Genomic DNA, 20,793 nt, shown 5'->3' with positions numbered 1-20,793 from the left:
GAGAATTTCACACGCAACTCTTCAGTGTGAGTTGTGATTTAAACAGGATGAGATTTCAATAGTGACTGAAGGTCCTGGAAATATGTATGTAGAAGCAAATTAAGTGCAAATATGATTAAATATTAAAAATGACTTTACTGTTTTGCAGTCAAAACTATTTGGAAGACTCACGGGAACTAAATTGATCTTTTTAAAAGGAAATAATCCAAAATGACTTCAAGTTCTGAGTTTTTGGTTCAACTGGAATCTGACTTCATTTTCTATTTTATAATGGTCTTAATGTGTGTTTGCTTTCTTATTTTGGGTAATGTGGACTCTTTATGGCTTTTTAAGAGCTAGTTATTCATTAAGAGTTCTACTTTGGTTCTTATCAGTGCTGAAAATGTTCCCGGTTGTTCAATGTCTACAGATTGCATGGCAAACAATTGCATGGCATGAATACAGTTACGCTCAAATGTTTCTTTCATTTGAAATCTTCAGCTTTTCTAAAAAGCCAAAGTTTCAGATTTTTCTAATTTAAAAATTTTTTAATGTTTATTTATTTTTGAGAGAGAGAGTGAGTCAGAGTGTCAGCAGGGGAGGGGCAGAGAGGGAGACACAGAATCCGGAGCAGGCTCCAGGCTGAGCTATCCGCACAGAACCAGATGAGGGTCTCAAACTCAAGAAACTGCAAGATCATGACCTGAGCCAAAGTCGGATGGCTGACCGACTCAGCCACCCAGGCACCCTTAGACGTTAAGATTTTTATAAGTTCATTATAGAATGAAAATAGGGGACGCTTACTTGCAAAATGCTACAGCAGGTAGAGTGTGGTCAAAGTAGACCGTTGTGGGAGACTCTTCAATTCCTATGAACAACAGACACTGGAGCTAGTTGCCCTCTGCCTAGAAAAGAAATGGGCCCGTGTGTAAGGAGACAACTTGCCATAAAGCACATAGAGGCAAGAAAAGACTTGAGACTTTGCACCCATCTTAACCTTTCCTCCTTCGTGTTTACCGGAGAGAAATGGAAATGGTTCACAGAAGAACTTGTACACGAATGGTCATGGAAGCATTTTGGGTTATAGCCCTAAACGGGGAACAACCAACATGCCCATCAACTGGTGAATAGGCAAACTGGTCCTCTTCAGCAAGTTAAAGAAACAAGGGTGGGAAGCAAAAGCAATAAAGAAGACTACAAAAAAGCCTTGAAAGAGTACATACATGAAATTTATTTATGAAATTCTAGAAAAAGGGAACTCTAACTCCGCAATAGAAGTCAGAATGAGATGGGGTTGGTTTCAGTGGGGGCACAAAGGGCACTTTTTGAGGTGATGTTAATGTGTTGATTGGGTGGTTACAAGGGTGTACGCATTTGTCCAAACGACGAACTGTGGGTCGTAAAGCCTGCATTTCGTTGTACGTTAATTATATGTTTTAAATGTATGAAAAAAAAAAAAAGGCAAAACAAACGTTCAGACCAAACTGAAGCGTCTCCCCGGGAGGGCCGCTGGGAAGGAGCGAGGACTTTTCACCTCTCGGGACCCCGTTTCTGCCGAGCTCAGACCCGGGCACTGCGGGACGCGGGCTCCAGCCCCTCGACGCCGCAGCGGCGGGGCGCGCTCTGGGCGGCCGCGGCCCTTCCTGTTTCGGCCGCGCCCTCTCGCGGGCCGGCCGCGGGCGGGGACGGAACTGGGGCGGAGCGGGCCGGAGAGTGGCGGAGGCCGGCGGGCGGCGCGCGGCCGCGGGACATGACTGCCGGCCGCCAGGCCGAGGGCGCGGACGCGGATGCCGCGTCCGCGCGGGGGCCTTCCCGGGTGGCCAAACTGCTGTCGGCGCTCTTTTACGGGGTCTGCTCCTTCCTCATCGTGCTGGTTAACAAGGCGCTGCTGACCACCTACCGGTGAGGAGAGCGCCAGGGGGTCGGGCGGGGTCCGCGGGGCGCCGGGTCCCGGGACCGTCCGTTCGCTGCGCCGCGTGAGGTCCCGGGGTTCGGGCCGCGGCGGGGCTGCCCCTGCGCTCCCAGCACGTTGGCCGCGCCGGGGTCCGCGGGCTGGCAGGAACCGAGCGCGTGGGGTCTCACTGCCGACTCCGGTGCCAACGTGGGTGGCTGTGGGCTCGACACACTGACCGCGTTTTTACCGAGCCGGGACCTTCCACAACCCAAGCCACAAGCTAACAAAGTCGTTTTACTCTCAGTAATCGCGGATACGCCTCTCCACCGCTTACTACTACTGCGAGACAGAGACACTGCGTAGCGCGCTTGTAGAGCTACACCCCAAAGCGTTCAAGTGCCCCGGTGCGCTGAAACAAGTGATCTGAATGTGAACTTTAAAGGCGAACAGTTTACACAAGTGGAGATGTTCAACAATCAGATGAGTCCTAAGCGGATAAGTTTATGTTTATCGTTTGATCATTCATTGTCAAATTACCAGTGTATTCATGGAAGACTGGGGAAACCATTAGGAGTTCACATGACGAGGAAAAAAAGTTCTCATGACGTACTTTCTTGGATTAGTGTGCAGTAAACCAGATTCCTGGTTCCTTGAGCCTATTTGTAAGGACTAGAAAATCCTGTTTAATTCTGCTATCCTTATAGCAGCACAGAGAGCACTGTGGATTTAGATCCAGTTCCACCATCTAATAGCTGTGCCTGTTGGGCCAGACCCAAAGTCAGCAGTTTTCTCAAATGCAAAAGCCGGATAATTACAATCCTGTTAATTACCTGTTAATTACCTTCCAAAGCTTCGCAGGAGCTGCCGTTTAAGTAAAGCTGCTCTTTGTAAACTATACTGTCTGTGCTACAAGAGTGTAAAATCAGAATTTTATAAAGAGCCTAAAGAGACCTCAGAGAGTATCTTCAGGTTTCTTATGTTATACCTGAGAAAGCTGCGACCCACAGGAGCGTGGCCGGCTACACCTCCCACAGATATTTACTGAGCACCTACTGTGTGCCAAGCCCTTTGCAGGCACCAGAGAAGCAGGTGTGATCAACACAGAGCCACTGCTCTGGAGATTCCATACCACTGGTAGAGACAGAAAGGAAGTGGGCCAAGAATAAGCAGGGTGATTTCAGGTATGTTATGAGAGTGCCTGGGATGGAGCGGTTGGTGCTAGAGCATTCCAGACAGGCAGTCTGATGAAGTGGGCATGAGTTTGGTCTGTTGGAGGAACTGAATGAGCAAATGGAAGAAGGTAGGAGAGATGATGGGGGGAGGGAGGCAGGAAAGGCAGATCAGACCCTTCATTCACGCAATAATATTTCTTAAGCATCTGTTATGTGCCAGGCACTATTCTAGGCACTTGAGCTATAGGAGTGAATAAAGCAGATCAGAACCCTAAATGTCATGGAGCAAATATCTATCCTTCTAAAGCTTACATGGAGCTTTCTACTGAATCAGTAAATAAACTGATAGAATTTATATTATGTCAGATGCAGTTGTGTGGTCAGGAGAAAAAAATAAGGCAGGGAAGGGAGTTAGGGAGTGTGGGCATGGGAAGGAGTTTGCCATCTCAGTTTAATCAGTGAAGCTTCACTGAGGAGGTGACAGTTGAGCCAAGAGATGAGTGACACGAAGGAAATGAGGAAAGAACATTCCAAGCGTGAAAGAGAAGGGTGTTTGGGTAGAAATGGTACTAGGTGAGGGTAATGGATTGTTAGATCCTGGAGGGCCTATGAAGCTGCCATGGAGGCTCTCAGGAGACGGGAGCCACCAGCCAGTGTTGAGCAGAGGAGTAACATGATCTTGAGGACCAGGGTGGAAGCACAGGGAAGTATCTAGTATTCTAGATAATTCTAAAAGATGTCTTGGACTGTGGGGAGGGGCAGCAGCAGATATGAAGGGAAGAGAGAGATCTGGGATATTTTTTGGTGATCTTACAGCTGTTGATGTTCCTTACAAGTCTCTCCCAGTGTGTTGCAAGCATGCTTGCTGGTGTCCATGGGAAACACCAACACTGCTAATGAACAAAAAAGAAAACTAAACATTTTTGACCAAAAATAATAAGAGAATGCTACTAATAGGCTTGTTTGGGAGTGGTTGGCAGTTATGTTGGATGAAGTTTGAAGGTCAGTCTCTATTTTCTGCACTTGAATGAGCCATGTGCTCTCTGGCCATGTGGGCAGTCACTGCCTCCAAAAACAGGTGTCTTCTTGTTGGAAGCAGGGACCAGTAAACAGTGGTTACGTGCTTTGAAGATGAAGGGGAAGTCTCCAACCAGGAAGGATTATTATTATATGAGATATCTTACACCCTAGCCTTTCCATCTTTAAAATGTTGAGGTCCATGATTAAAGGAGGAAATGGAGTTTTTTTTTTTTTTCTCTGCAAGACAAAACTCTTTCAATCCTTAGAAGTAAACATTTCACATTTCCGTAATGTAATATACAGTTGGAGAACCCTGTTCAAATAACATTATTCATTCTCTCATCTCAAAATGCTTTAGGAGCACATTTTTGAGGGGAGGAGGGTTGGGTTGATTTGGTTACAACAATAAACCACAAAAATCTGATCCAAACATTAGATGTTTGAAGGTAGAATATTGTGTTGTAGAGTAGAAAGAAGGGCATTTTGATAATTACCTAATCCACAGGGTCATGGGAATGTAGCTCAAGGAATATTTTTTTTTCTCCTGCATTTTGAACAGATTGTTTCTGGTTGGGGTTCAGGTCTGATGAGTGGTGTTCCTTATTTCTTATGCTAGACTTATCTGGTTCATTGTAATGCTAGATTTATCTAGTTGGACAGAGAAATCTTTGAAGGATATGAACTCTCAGAATCTGTTAGGGTGGGAGGGAAAAGCAAGGTCACCTAAGAATCTGTGGCTAGTTGGTTACACCAGTGGGTCTTTGGAATCAGATTCATGAGGGTGGTGGGGTGGTCTGGAGTTGCTTTTTTGTTGCCATTGAAATACACTGTTCTCTAGGACATGCAAGAATTTACTAATGGTGCTTAATAAAAATATAGACCTTAGTTGTATTCAGTTCAATGAGTATTTCCTGTATGTCTAGTTCTTTATGTATCCTAGGACATTGGGATCATTTAGCACAGTGGTTTTCAAACCTGCCTGGGACTGTGAATTACTTGGAGAGGTTTTTTTTTTTTAATTTTTTTTTCAACTTTTTTTAAATTTTTATTTTTGGGACAGAGAGAGACAGAGCATGAACGGGGGAGGGGCAGAGAGAGAGGGAGACACAGAATCGGAAACAGGCTCCAGGCTCTGAGCCATCAGCCCAGAGCCCGACGCGGGGCTCGAACTCACGGACCGGGAGATCGTGACCTGGCTGAAGTCGGACGCTTAACCGACTGCGCCACCCAGGCGCCCCTAGAGAGGTTTTTATAAAATATATTGTATCGAGTCTCGGGCAGTGGGAACTGGAAATCCATACTAAAAACAAAAACAACTTGTAATTTTCTCTTTCTTTGGTGAAAACCTGCTCTCTCCTGAAGACACCGCTTCCTTGGCTTCCTTGGCCCCTGGACGCAGCTGGATGTTGGTTTCACCCCAGGTGTGGCCAGGAGGTGGGGTGGGGTCCTCGTGGCTCCCCACTGCCCAGACTCTTGTGTGCTCCAGACTTACGACTCCTTATGGTCTTTTGTGGTGGCTTCTGAGCTCCTGTCACTCACACAAGGAAGAGGCCTGATCTCCATCTGGACTGGTGTCAACCTTGGGGACTCAGGGACTCCTTGCGGGGAACCCTGGCAGTCGATGTGGCCTTGCTTCCTGCAGACACTCCCCGGAGGGTGCATGCTTGGCTGTGACCCACCAGGTTTTCACGCCCAGTGCTGTCTCCTACTGGTGTCCACATCCAACCTCGGAGTCCTTTCTGGGGCCCACTGGGCCTGGCCCTGGTCTGGCACAGCCTGCCACATGCCTCCTTCCTTCACTGAGCAAGTCAGACTGTTGTGGGAGGGAAACCACTACTGAGCTTTAAAGTGGTAATCGCAAAGCTCAGCTGGCTCTCCTTCCTGCCCACTTGTTTCTTCTGGGGTTTTGCTTTGACTCCTTTCTGCTTTCTCCTGCCTCCTGGAATCCCACCTGCCCCCCCTCCCCCGCCCTCCACTCCCCTTCTCCAATACTTTATTGAGAAAGTGGAAGGTGTCATTTGAGGCCCCGACGGTGCCCTTATGCTAATATGTAGGGAGCCTTTTATGCACCTAAGGTCCCCCTCTCCTCTCTGTGGGTGCAATGCTCCACTCCTTCTACTCCCTCCTCATTCTGCCTCAGCAGCTCTAGCCCTGAAAACGTGTTCAGGTTCTTAAGCAACAACAACCCATTTTTGATCCCTCGTGGACCCTCGTTTCTCTGTTCCTTTCAGAGTCTGAGTCTTACCAGTTGTGTACACACTTGTTATCTTCACTTCCTCGCGTTCACTCCTACAAGAATTCATTTAAAAAATTGGGGATTATTTAAATACAGAAATGTACAAAGAAAATAATTATCTATATTCCCCCTACCTAGAATCAATATTAAATTTTTTTTTGGCTGCTCCTCCCCCACTAACACTGTCTGTCTCAAAAGTAAACATTAAAAAAAATTAAAATTTTTTTGTGGGGTGGGGGGCGCCTGGGTGGCTCAGTCCCTTAAGCTTCCGACTTCCGCTCAGGTCATGATCTCGTGGTGGTTCGTGAGTTTCAGCCCAGCCTTGGGCCCTGTGCTGACAGCTCAGAGCCTGGAGCCTGCTTCCTATTCTCTGTCTCCCTCTATCTCTCTGCCCCTCTCCTGCTCACATTCTGTCTTTCAAAAATGAATAAATGTTAAAAGCATTATCCCAGGGGCTCTGGAGCTGAGAGGACTCAATAGAATTCTGAGTTGGGGTGGGGCTTGGAATGCAGGGTGCTCACAGGGAGGGTGTTTGCCATTGGCAAGGTAGCTTTCTTCAGCTGAGGATGTTCTCGGGCAACTGGGGAATGAATACCTCAGCGTAGAAGGGGGTATCTGGGTGGCACAACTGGTATCCATCCACTAGAATGGATTTCATTCTCATGGTGTTACAGTCCAGACATTCATTCTGTTTTCTTTGATAAGGTGAGTCAGCTCTTTACTCTCTTCTTGCCCTATCTGAAATAGGTGTGTTTTCCTCTGACATGCAGATTGAGGGCTGAGCTAGGGGTGTGTGTGTGGGAGAGTCTCTGAGAGAATGACTGGGAGCCAGTGCATGTTTGGGTAGTGAGCAGGGTGAGGTGATGTGCTGCCTTGTTAGATGTGGTGTGAAGTGTATCATCTAACTTACCCAATGCCGTTTGTTGAAAGACCATCTTTCCCTCACTGCTGTGCACTGTCATCTGTGTCATGTATGTGTGTATCTGTCCTCATCTCTGTTCTCTTCCATTGTGTGGATGCAAAATGAACAAACCTTTTGGAGTCTCTAAAAGTAAGAGCTTTATTCGAGCCCAAGTTAGGACAGCTGCCCAGGAAACATATTCTTTACAAAGAAGAAGGAGCTCCAGAGAATGAAAAGGTTTTACAGGGTTTTTACAGTTTTCACATCTCATTAAAGCTCAGAAGATTATATATTAGCATATAGGCAAGAATCACAAGTTTTAATGTCAAGGAACAGGGAGTAGGAGCATTGATTGCTATCTTAAGGACAACATGGTCTTCTTTTAGGCTACTCATTCACCAAGCAGGGGTACATTGTATGCTTGGTGGGCCATGAATCAGGCTTTTGGTTTCAACAAAGTGTACGTGTAGTTATGCTGACTTAGAAAGAAATCCAAAATGGCTTCTCTTATATCCCAGGCCTTTAAAGAATTTTTTCTGTCACCAGTTGTAATGGAATGCATTTATTGTAATCTTTAATTAATCTTTTGTTAGGTTTGTTCCTGGATATATTATTTAAAAAAAAAAATAGCATAGGCATACTTCAGAGATGTTGTGGGTTTGGTTCTAGACCACCACAATATAGTAAGTATTGCAGTAAAGTGAGTCAATTGAATTTTGTGGTTTTCCAGGGCATATAAAAGTTATGTTTATACTATACTGTAGTCTGTTAAGTGTGCAATAGCATTATGTCTGAAAAACAATGTACATACCTTAATTAAAAAAATACTTTATTGCTAAAAAAATGCTAACCATCATCTGAGTTTTCAGGGAGTCATAATCACTAGTCACAGATCACCATCACAAGTATAATAATAATGAAAAAGTGTGAAATATCACGAGCATTATCAAAATGTGACACAGAGACACAAAGTGAGCAAATGCTGCTGGAAAAATGGTGCCGATAAACTTGCTCAAGGCAGGGTTACCACAAATTCTCACTTTGTAAGAAATGCAGTATCTGCAAAGCATAATAAAGTGAAGAGTGATAAAATGAGATATATCTGTCTAATGAATCACCCAGTAGCCGTCACCCAGTGTCAACAACTCATTACATTTGTATCCCCCCTTGCACTCAATCCTACCATTTCCCCCCAGAGTTTTAAAAAAAAATTTTTTTTAATGTTTATTTATTTTTGACAGAGAGAGAGAGAGAGAGAGAGAGAGAGAGAGAGAGAGACAGAGCATGAGCGGGGGAGGGTCAGAGAGAGAGGGAGACACAGAATCCGAAGCAGGCTCCAGGCTCCGAGCTGTCAGCACAGAGTCTGACGTGGGGCTTGAACTCACAGGCCACAAAATCATGACCTGAGCTGAAGTTGGACACTCAGTTGACTGAGCCACCCAGGCGCCCTCCCGCCCGCCGAGTTATTTTGAGGCAAATTAAAAACATATCATCATATGCATTTCAAGATGTATTTCTAAATGATAAGAAGGGCTCTTTCATTTAAAAAAAACACCACCCCAATACCTTTCATACCTAAAAAACTAAAGGTAATTCCTAATATCATAAAATATACAGTTAGTATTATTTGATGTGCTTTTAGTGCTATTATAAATGATCTCTTTTAAATTTTCACTTTGTTTCTTCTGGCATGTAGATATATAAATGGTGTTTTTTTCATATGTTCATCTTGTAGCCAGTGACCTTGCTAAAAATTATTCTAATAATTTATCCCCAGATTATTTTGGCTTTCTATATACATAGTCATGTTATCTGTTAATATGATGACAGACAAGGGGCAATAGAAAATTGCCAAGTTTAGCAACAATCAGTTTAAAAATGAAAAGAAATGAACAAATGAAAAGTCAATGAATTTTATGTTAAGTTTTAATGGTCTAAGAATGAAAAAAAAGTCTAAGATTTTTAAATAACTCCTGCCACTACATATTATAGACTGCAAATTTTTATCAGTTGCTAAAATTGTTATTCTGTGTTTTTTATAGTTTCCCATCACCAATTTTTCTTGGAATTGGACAGGTAAGTGAAAATGAAAAATTAACCACTTAATTAGTTGTCATTATACACAATGAAATTTTAAGTGCTTTTGTTTAAGACTGCGGTTTACAAATTTATTCAGCTGACAGAGGGCCAGAGGATCATGGTACTTTTGGTGAAAGAGCATAAAGTATTGACACACATTTTAAGTCTTTCTATAATTTAGGAACAGTTGTATTTGTAGGAAAAAGCAATTACTTGTTTCAGCTTTCTTAATTGAATTTAATTACCCTTTAAAACAAGGGCCAGAAGACTGAAAGCCTCAAGGCCTGGTGGGGAACAAATGAATAAATTGGAGGCTGGAGTGGGACAAGGATATAGTTGCCAAAGTTGAAGTGTGCATTTGGGACTCAGTTTAAGCCACTGTGCTGAGAGGAAAGGACTCAGGAGATGAGATTGGGTTCACTATGCCCTTATTTTAACACCTCTGGACGTTTTCCCAGAGTAGCAGGGATTTTGAATTTTTACATCAAATTTGTAAATGCTAGCAACACATTCAGATTTTTACAAAACTCTCTGTGGGCCTAACTAAACATGTTTGCATTTTGTTTCCTGCAGTTTGTGATTTTTGTTCTCAAGTATAAAGACAAGATTGGATAAGCTTTCAGACTAACCCCATTTTAGCTGCTTCTGAAATTTCCCATTAATATTTATTTGTGGCTTGTTTACTATCTTGATCATATGCTGGTGATTTCCAGTAGGCAAGTGGTAACAGGCACCAAAGGCACCTTTTTTTGTTTGTTTGGTTGGTTTTGCTTTAATTTATAGGGAGAAAACATAAAATTGTGAAAATTGTGTCTGTTAATTAAATTTTTAATTGTGAATCTTGAGAAGGATGTCATTTATATGATTAAACATTGGTTAAATGTTTTGCTGATAAGGTACTCTTTGCAATATCATTTTAGGAATAAAAAATATAATAATATATTTCCTTAATGCCAAAAATATATCATCTTAATGTTTCAGTGTGAAAAGTGTAGAAAAAAGTACTCTAAGAGATCAGTGAATATGTGATAATGTGCCCTTAGTAATCCCCAAGGCAAATAAAAATTCACTGGCTTGTGCTCAAAATAAAGCCTTTCTGATACACAATTTGTGGGGGAAGAGGGCAGCAGACCTCGTTTAAAAGTCTGAGTTACAGAATATTTTAAATAAATGTTAGTATATTTCTGTAAGAATTATAAGGTCAGTTATAAATACAAACTATAATTATAATTCAAGATGGCCTTATGTTACGATCTATCATAAGTATTACATTTGTAAACTCATTAGGCTCAGGGTTTAGGGATAATCATGTTGAAGGATGTCTTAAATTTTTTCATAATAATATGGAAACAATTGAGTAAGTTCTAAAATTTGCATAGGAAGATGATATTAAAATTTTTTATTTCATAATAATCTGGAGTATTTCTAATATACTTGTACTCTAGATGAGTAGGATTTGAATGAGACATTTTTGCAGGACTGGCTAAGATTGAAGAGAAAAGTAGATCCCTTTTAAAATTGTTTTTCTCTTAATTTGTCTTCTGTGTTATAGGAATATGAGACTTGACAAAAAGTGTGTTAGTGTGGAGTTTGCCCCCTTGCAGTACCCCTAGACTCACTTTATGTGGAAAGGTGTCCATATGTTCAGTACATGGGAAGTATGGTCCAGGATCAAGGACTGGCCTCACCAACTGTGGTTACTCTGGCCAGTTTTGGGGACACCATTTCTTTCTCTGAACCCCTTGAGATAATATGCATATATGTGTGTGAGTCTATTTGATCTTAACACTTTTTGCCTCTAGTTCTGATAGAATTCATACATTGGCAAGAAAAACAATTTTGATATTCCAAGAAATAGTTATTTTTTGGAACCTAGAAAATGGATTTTTTTTGGATAATGTATTCTTTTTGATGAGTGTATTTTCTTCTGAAGGTGTCTTTGTACCTCAGTCTTTGCAGATATTTTGCTGAAGTTTCTCCTTCCCTTTTTTTTAGATGGCAGCTACCATAATGATACTGTATGTGTCCAAACTAAATAAAATAATTCACTTCCCTGATTTTGACAAGAAAATTCCCGTGAAGGTATGTGATGATGAGTACAAATAACTATGGTGAAAGATATGAAAATACTATAGAATTACAAATTGATCTTGGAATGCATGTCAGTTTCCATACACACTGTGCTTCCTGCTTACACTGGGTAGAAACTTCTTAACAGAGATTTTATATCATTCATTCAGTTGTTCATTAACATAATGTAATAATAGTCAAAGTGTGTGCTTAGCAACTGACACTAAATAATACTATGTGTCTTCTGAAATGGCAAAGCCCTATAGCATTAGGATTTGGTAGGCGTTTTTGGTAAAAAAGCAGATAGTAAATATTTAGGCTTTGTGGGCCAGACCATCTCTGTTGCAATTATTCAGCTCTGCCACTGTACCATGATAGATAAATAAATTGCTGTCATTGTTTTCTAATGAAACTTTATTTACATAGACAAAAGATGGGCCAGATTTGGCTCATAGGCCCTACTTTTCTGATCCTATTTTAAGTTTTCATTTTTTGCCTGGATTGATAAAAGCTGTGAGTAGAATGAAGAATATAATTTGATGCACATAGAAATACATGGGTTTTTCTGTGGTGGAACTAGAAACATAAAACCTGCCTTACCTTCCTGGGAATGAGGAACAGAACTACCTTTTTTAAACAGTTGCTGGCTCAATAAACAGTTGCTTTAAGTCAACCATTTAATTCTTAGAGCAGTCCTATACAACAGGTAGTATTAACTGTATTTTGATGACATTTTTGGATTTAGGGAAGTTAAATCAGGCTGTCAGTTCCTTGAGAGTGAGAACCTCTCCTGGCTTGTTCACTACCATGTCTCTAAGCCCTGGAAAGATGCTGGCATCTGTCACTAGATTAATCATCAGTCTGACTAAGCATCAGGGACATCCACAAAAAGAGAAAAACAAAATATTGAAGTATAACGAAGGCTATTAACCCAATCATCATAGGAACAATCAGAATATCGTTGGCCTTGCTTACACTTAGTTTATGATATGCTATAGTTTTAAAACACTTTAAGCACTGTGAAATATGATCTATATGTAGGGAAAAGGCATCATACATGAACGTATACTTGAATGAATAATAACACATGTAATCATTACCTAGATCATGAGATGGGATCACAGAATCCTCCTTACCCACTATTTTGACTTTCGTAATAGTTTTCTTACTTTCTTTGTAATTATTCTAATATGTGTCCCTGAATTATGTTTTGCTGAACTCGTACTATTCTTGAGTGTTCTGTAAAGAGAATACTGTTGTTGTGAACATTTTTTTTGAGTTTTTGCTATTGCATATATCTTTAAAAAATATATTATTTGGGGGGCACCTGGGTGGCTCAGTCAGTTAAGTGTCCAGCTCTTGATTTCGGCTCAGGTCGTGATCTCATGGTTCATGAGATCAAGCCCCATGTGGGGGCTCCATGTTGGGCATGGAGCCTGCCTGGGATTCTCTCTCTCTCTCTCTCTCTCTCTCTCTCTCTCTCTCTCTCACCCTCCCCTGCTCACTCTCAAAATGTATATATATATTTAATGTTTACTTATTTATATATTTATGTATAAATATATATTTAATAATTTAATCTTTACTTATTTATATATACTTAATATACTTTTTATATATATTTGATGTTTACTCATTTATATATTATAAATGACTATATTTATATATGTATATATAATTTGGAAAATTAGATGGATATGTTTTTATATTGCATTTACATATTGTTTTTATATTTGAAAAATTATAGAATATTAATCATAATTTATTTGTGGTTTCCTCTAGATTTTTCTACATTCACGATCAGGTCATCTACAACAAATGACAGTTTTGCTTCATTCTTTCCAACATTCTAACTTTTATTCTTTTACTTCTGTTACTGTATTGTATAGGACCCTCAGTACAATTTGGTATAAGTGGTAATACTGGCTGATCTCCAAGGGGAAGCTTTTGGCATTTCACCGTTTAGTGTGTTGTTTGTTGTAGGCTTTTTGTAGATACCTTATATGCCTATTCCAGTTGTCATTTGCTGCATAACTTGTGACTCAAAACAATAATCATTGTGTTATTTCTCACAGTACCTGTGGTTCGGGAATTCAGGACAGTGCCAACTGGGTAGTTCTGGCTTAAGGCTTCTATATAGTTTTGGACAGACAGTAGCAGAGTGGAAACAACGATGGGGTTGCTGGTTAGTGCAGCTGGGAGCTGGTCACAAACCTCTCTTCCTATAATCTTAGGCCTCTCTGTGTGGTCACTCCTATAGGCTCATTTGGGCTTCCTTACAAAATGGCAGGCTCAGGGGAGTCAAAGTGGTCACATGGTGCTGAATTCTTTAAGGGTGAGTGTTTCAGCAAGCAGGGCAAAACTGCCTTGCTTTTTATGACCTAGCCTCAAAGGTCACATAGCAGCATTTCATCTGTACATTATTAATTGAAACAATCCCATGCAGTTTTAAGAGGAAGGGACCTAGATCATACCTCTGGATGGAAGAAAGTGGTAAAGTCACATTTTAAGAGCATGTGAAATAGAAAATATTATTGTAGCCATCATCTCTGATTATGGATTTGTCTATTTCTCTTGGTATTGATGTCAGGTTTTTTGTTTTGTTTAATTTATTTTGAGGCCATATCGTTAGGTGCCTAAAACTTTAGTTAAATCTTCCAGGTAAAGTGTTTAATCACAGCTCACCCTGAAACAACATGAATTTCAACTGCATAGGTTCATCATATGTGGATTTCTTTTTCTTTTTTTTTTTTTGGATGAATACAGTACAGGGTTGTAAATGTGTTTTCTCTTATGATCTTAACATTTTCTTTTCTCTAGCTTACTTTATGTAAGAATGTAGTATATAACACGTGTAACATACAAAATATGAGTGCCTGTTTATGTTATTACTAAGACTGCCAGTCAACAGTAGGCTATTAGCAGTTAGGTTTTGGGGAAATCAAAAGCTATACATGGATTTTTGACTGTGTAGGGTGTTGGCATCCCTAAGCTTCACATTGTCCAAGGATCAACTATATATGAGGTAGACTTCTGTTTCAGTTCTTTTAGTGTACCTGGAAACTACAGCAGGCATACCTAACTTATCAAGTTGTAAAGTTAATTAATAAGTGTATCTTCCCCCTCATGCTCCTGGGTGGCTCAGTCAGTAAGCGTCCAAATCTTGATTTCAGCTCAGGTCATGATCTCATGGTTTGTGAAATTGAGCCCACTTTGGGCTCTTTCCTGACAGCACGAAGCCTGCTTGGGATTCTCTCTCTCCCTTTCTCTCTGCCCCTCCCTTGCTCATGCTCTCTCTCTCTTTCTCTTACAAGAAAGAAATAAACTTAAAAAAAAAATAAGTGTATCTTCCCCTTCAACAGTGTAAGGACTTTTACACATTTACCCCTCCTCCCAATTTAATGTGCTGTTTTCAACAGGTACTTGAATAACTTTATGTAAATCTCACAATATATTTTTATTTTCTTTAAAAAAAAACCATCAATGTTTATTTATATTTACCCACGTATTTACTGCTCCCTTTGCTTTTCTCTCCTTTTTGCATCCCACACTTTGTACTTTCCTCCTGATTAAATTACCTCCTTTAGAATTTCCTTTACTAATAGTCTGCTTAAATTTCCTTAGTTTTTTTTTTTTTTGTCTGAAAAAGACTGCATATTTTTCCTTTGCTTTCAAAAGACATTCTTGTTGGGGGGTAGCATTCTAATCTGACAGACCCTTGAAGATGATGCAGTTCTGCTGCCCTCTGCCTTCCATTGTTTCTGGGTTTCTGTTCTTGATTTAGTTTTTGGCTTGGAGACTCACTATCTCCCACATATTTCATGCTTTTATAAAGGTTTTAAGTTATTTTACCTAGCATTTTTAATTGTTTTCAGCAGGGAGATTAACACAGATAATCTAGCTCACCATTACCAGGAACTAGAAGTCAGTATTGTTTTTATTTTGAATTATACATGGAAAGGAGGGCAACTGATTCTTTTCAATACCTAAGAACCTCTAAAGTTGTAATATCCCAGAAGTTTTATTGTTTAGCCAGTTGTAGGCTGTCAACCAGAATGTTGTGAATGAAGGGGAAGGTCTTGGATGCGAGGCCCTCTCTTTCTTTCTTCTTTCTTGAGCAAATCTCCTGATAATAACGTTTTCTAATTTTGGGGGGGTAAATGACACTTAGTATTTCAAAATCCTTCAAAGGATGCCTTATCTGAATTGCACACTTAATGTCTTTTTAGTGGGAAAAAAAATGTTGGACTCCCCTTGATAGCTGTGGATTGTATATCAGTCAAAAAGTTCTCAGTTAGTGTGTGACCTTATGAAAGGATATATATTTTTTTTCATTTATGGAAGAGTAGGTCTTTTGTATGTTTCTTCAGTATGTTCTGAACAGTATTTCTCTTGAAAAAATAATTCAGGAGGTCAGAGCTCAGTAAACCTAATTCAAGTACTACTGGTATGTTGTTTAACCTTGGTAGATATGTAATCATTCTAGACCTTGAAAACAAATAAAGTAACTCCAAAGTAATGTGGGTGGTAGACACAACTTTTTGAAAGGGTCACCAACCTTGTGACATTCCAGTGGTGTGTTTTATTTATTTAAAGTTTTAATTTTATTTATTTTTGAGAGAGAGAGAGAGAGCGAGTGTGTGTGTGTGAGCAAGCAGGGGAGGGGCAGAAAGAGACGGGGACAGAGGGTATGAAGCGGGCTCTGCTCAGATAGCAGAGAGCCTGATGTGGGGCTCGTGGGGCTCGAATTCACGAACTGTGAGATTATGACCTGAGCTGAACGCAGACGCTTAACTGACTAAGCCACCCAGGCACCCTGTGGTGTGTTTTAGATTGTGGAAAATTCACAGTTGTTACAGGGAAATGATTTGCTTACTGATGGGGAGTGAGTGTCACCATCTATATATATGAAAGAAAATCATTATTGGAGTTCTAATCAAATATTCTTTTTTTTTTTTTTTCATGGAAGCTGTTTCCTCTGCCTCTCCTCTATGTTGGAAACCACATAAGTGGATTATCAAGCACAAGTAAATTAAGGTATGGTGCAGGGGAATGGTTGATGGGAGGTTCTTCACTCGTTTGTTTCTAATGGTACAATAGAAAGACCAAGTTTGATTTTTTCAAAATATTACATGAGATTGAGGAAAGCCCTATTTGTATAGTGAGAGTAAAAAGGGGGCAGGTGGAAGGTAGACCAGAAGAAGGACATATAAAACTGACAACAGAAAGTAGACCTCTCATCTTTCCTCTTATTTGGAAAGGACAGATTGTAGTTGTGGAAAACAAAATGTGAAATACTGGTTTTAGTTATACATTTTAGGGTTTTTTTTGTTGTTTTGTTTCTTTCTGGGATTGGGACGGTTTTCCTTAATTGTGTCAAATTTGTATTAAAGCTTCCGGAGTTAGGTGCTATTGCTGTGTTACCATGGATCTTATTGGCTTGTCTCTGAGTGAGTTCACTTGCAGCTGTGGGGAATGGTTTCGGTTAACACTGACAGCTGCTCACTCCTTGCATCGGGGGTTTCCGCTTCACAGATGAAGGCTTTGCTTCCTTCTTCTTCCTCTTCGTTCCCCCACCCCTCTTTCTCCCCCCTCCCCCACCCCTCTTTCTCCCCCCTCCCCCTCCTCCCCCCTCCCCCTCCCCCTCCTCCCCCCTCCCCCTCCCCCTCCTCCCCTCCCCCTCCCCCACCCCTCTTTCTCCCCCCTCCCCCTCCTCCCCTCCCCCTCCCCCTCCTCCCCTCCCCCTCCCCCTCCTCCCCTCCCCCTCCCCCTCCTCCCCTCCCCCTCCCCCACCCCTCTTTCTCCCCCCTCCCCCTCCCCCCTCCCCCCTCCCCCCTCCCCCCTCCCCCTCCTCCCCTCCCCACCTTCTTCGTCCTCTTCTTTTTTTTTTTTTTTTTTTTTAATTTTTTTTTTCAACATTTATTTTATTTTTGGGACAGAGACAGAGCATGAACGGGGGAGGGGCAGAGAGAGAGGGAGACACAGAATCGGAAACAGGCTCCAGGCTCCGAGCCATCAGCCCAGAGCCTGACGCGGGGCTCGAACTCACGGACCGCAAGATCGTGACCTGGCTGAAGTCGGACGCTTAACCGACTGCGCCACCCAGGCGCCCCCGTCCTCTTCTTTTTTAAAAGTAGGCTTCACCCCCAGTGTAGAGCCCAGTGAGGGGCTTGAATTCAAGACCTGAACTGAGATCAGGAGTTGAATGCTTAACCGACTGAGCCACCCAGGTGCCCCTCTTCTTTTTTTTTAAAAGTGATTTTAGAAGCATACTTATTATAGGTGTTCTGAAAGGCTCTACATGCATTGAAGAATGAGTATAACTTCCATTCATTGATACAACACTGTTCTCAAGGTAGCAATGTTAGAAACATCTTTATTACAAGTGTTCTTAAACACTTCCCTACATGCATTTGGAGAAGAGGGCTTCTCAAGTGCCGTGGGGTTTCTAGGAGAAGAGAGTTAACCAGAAAATGAGAGTAAGGAGGAAGAAAGATTGTTCAGTGGTGTCATAATGTGTTTTGCTGTGCCTCATATTTTCCATAAACTGGTAGCTGGTTCTACTGCTTTGATCATATTAGGTTCAGTTTTTCAGACAAGATCAGTTTATTGGTGATGTTGGGTTCTTTCTATTGCATCATGGGCACATAATGTTTTAGCCCACTTCTTAAAAAAATGTTTATTTTCTTTATTTTGAGAGAGAGCACGAGCAGAGGAGGGACAGAGGGAGAGGGGAAAAAGAGAATACCAAGCACATGGGGCTTGATCCCATGAACTGTGAGATCATAGCTTTGGACTGTTAACTGACTGAGCCACCCAGGTACCCGTAGCCCACTTTTTAAAAAATCCCCCTTTTGAGGTATAATTGGTATAAAATAAACCGTACATAATTATAATGCACAAATGATAAGTTTTGGCCTGTGTATAAGTCTTTGAAATCTATCACTGCAGTATCTAACACCCATAAAGATTTCCTCAAGTGACCTACTTATAATGATATTACATTGATTGATTCCCCTTTTAATGATTTTAAGGGGTCAGTCTGGTCCCTTCATTAGAAAGTGCCCCGTCAGTCAGTCAGCCAATCTTTCTTTCTTTCTTTCTTTCTTTCTTTCTTTCTTTCTTTTCTTTCTTTCTTTCTTTCTTTCTTTCTTTCTTTCTTTCTTTCTTTCTTTCTTTTTCTTTCTTTCTCTCTCTCTTTCTTTCTTTTTCTTTCTTTCTTTCTTTCTTTCTTTCTTTCTTTCTTTCTTTCTTTCTTTCTCTTTCTTTCTTTCTTCTCTTTCTCTTTCTTTCTTCTCTTTCTTTCTCTTTCTTTCTTTTCCTTCCTTCCTTCCTTCCTTCCTTCCTTCCTTCCTTCCTTCCTTCCTTCCTTTTTTAATGTTTTATTCATTTTTGAGAGAGAGAGAGACAGAATGAGAATGAGTGAGGGAGGGGCAGAGAGAGAGGGAGACACAGATCCAAAGACGGCTCCTGGATCTGACTGTCAGCACAGAGCCCGACATGGGGCTCAAATTCATAAACCGTGAGATCATGACCTGAGCTGAAGTCAGATGCCTAACTGACTGAGCCACCCAGGCACTCTCATCAGTCTTTCACCTAATGGTTTTAGATTCATTGATGATGACTTTCTAGATCCACTATTTCATTACAAGTTGCAGATCACCCTGTCTTCATGTATTATGTAAACTTCTTTAATAAATACAAACTTTCACCATTTCACACAAGAAAGGCAGGACGTAAGCTTTATTTATACATGTTCAGTATAATAAATTAGTGTCCTGTCACCTTCAGTGGTGACCAGTGAGAGTTTTTGCTTGTTTTTTTTACTATAATCATTATAAACTCATGAATTTCCATTTACTTGATAGAAGTCTTTTGTCAGATCTGTGTTTTGCAAGTATTTTCTTTCAGTCTGTAGTTTTGTCTTTTCGTTCTCTTAGTGTTGTCTTTCAGAGAAGTTTTAAATTTTAATGAAGTTCCATATCATTTTTTTCTCTCATGGTTCATGCTTTTGGTGTTGTATTTAAAAACTCATTGTTGAGGGGTGTCTGGCTGGCTCAGTTGGTGGAGCATATGACTTTTGATCTTGGGGTTGTAAGTTTGAATCCCATGTTGGGTGTAGAGATTACTTAATAAAATCTTAGGGGTGCCTGGTGGCTGAGTTGGTTAAGTGTCCAACTTTGGCTCAGGTCATGATCTCATGGTGCGTGGGTTAGAGCCCCGTGTTGGGCTTTGTGCTGACAGCTTGCTGTCTGGAGCCTACTTGGGATTCTGTCTCCCTCTGTCTCTGTTCCTCCCCCACTCTCCCCCCACTCTCAAAAATAAAATAAAACATTAAAAAATTTCTTTAAAGATAAAAAAAAAACTCATTGCTGTACCCCATCACCTACATTTTGTCCTGTGCTATCTTCCAGGAGTTTGATAGGTTGCATTTTACATTTAAGCATATGGTCTATTTTGAGTTTATTTGTGATAGGTGTAGGGTCTCTCTAGATTCCATTTTTTGCATGTAGATGTCTAGTTGTTTTAACATGATTTGTTGAAAAGACCATCCATTCTCCATTAAATTATGGTTGCTCCTTTGTCAAAGGTCAGTTGACTGTATTTGTGTGGGTTTATTTCTGGGTGCTCTAGTATATTCTATTGATCTATTTCATTTACTTGATATTTTTAGTTAATTATATACATAATTCTTTTGATGCTCACATTATCCCATCTCAGGCCAATGGGAGCCCCTATGAGTTGGTTTTTATGTTCTAGGGCCCCAGTGCTCTGGTTAGTTCCTTACTTTCTGGCACATGATGTCCCAGGCTTATCTTGAACTTTTCCTGCCATTCTCCAAGGATCCCCTGTTTATTTTTAGCTATTTTATTTTATTTTATTTTATTTTATTTTATTTTATTTTACTTTATTTTATTTATTTTGGAGGGAGAGAGAGAGAGCACATGAGCAGGGGAGAGGGGCAGGGGAGAGAGAGAGAATCTTAAGCAGGCCTGATGTAGGGCTCCATCCCATGACCCTGGGATTATGACCTGAGCAAAAATCAAAAGTTGGACGCTCAACTATCTGAGCCACCCAGGCACCCCTCCCCTGGTTGTTTTTAATGGTAAAGGTTATGTTCAGGCCACAATCTAGGTTTTGGATATATTGTGAAGGACCAGCCAACACAATTTCCTGATAAATAACATGTGTGGGAGAAAGAAAGGAGACAAGGATGACTTCATTGAAGAATGGGATTGCCATTGATTGGATTTATGCCTAGGAGTAGGATTGCTGGTCTATGGCAGTTCTCTGTTTAACATTTTGTGGAACGTCAAACTATTTCTCAAAGTAGCTATACCAGTTTACAGTCCACCAGCCATGTAAGAGGGCTGCAACTTCTCTACATTCTTGCCAAATTTGTTATTGTCTGTTGTTCTGATTATGGCTGTTCTAGTAGTTG

The 20,793-nt window shown here is 40.9% G+C and overlaps 1 protein-coding gene across 6 annotated transcripts in view; it reads left to right on the top strand.

Annotated features, from left to right (window-relative positions):
* The first annotated feature begins 1,668 nt into the window (after positions 1-1,668).
* The window catches only part of SLC35D2 (solute carrier family 35 member D2), a 63,213-nt gene continuing 44,088 nt past the window's right edge, over positions 1,669-20,793 (top strand). For 2 of the 6 annotated variants that reach the window (XM_023242251.2, XR_002737505.2), the window contains exons 1-4: positions 1,669-1,881; positions 9,245-9,278; positions 11,277-11,363; positions 16,321-16,388. In XM_023242251.2, the coding sequence (XP_023098019.1) occupies positions 1,730-1,881; positions 9,245-9,278; positions 11,277-11,363; positions 16,321-16,388 (341 nt within the window). In that variant the 5' untranslated portion in view covers positions 1,669-1,729. Of the gene's footprint in view, positions 1,882-2,177; positions 2,278-2,372; positions 3,055-9,244; positions 9,279-11,276; positions 11,364-16,320; positions 16,389-20,793 lie in introns of those variants that run through there. The other 4 variants (XM_023242253.2, XM_023242252.2, XM_023242250.2 and 1 more) reach the window with 4 other exon arrangements.

This window comes from Felis catus, chromosome D4 (genome assembly GCF_018350175.1).
Source record: "Felis catus isolate Fca126 chromosome D4, F.catus_Fca126_mat1.0, whole genome shotgun sequence".
Taxonomy (NCBI): domain Eukaryota; kingdom Metazoa; phylum Chordata; class Mammalia; order Carnivora; family Felidae; genus Felis; species Felis catus.
This window is presented reverse-complemented; position numbering and strand designations above follow the sequence as displayed.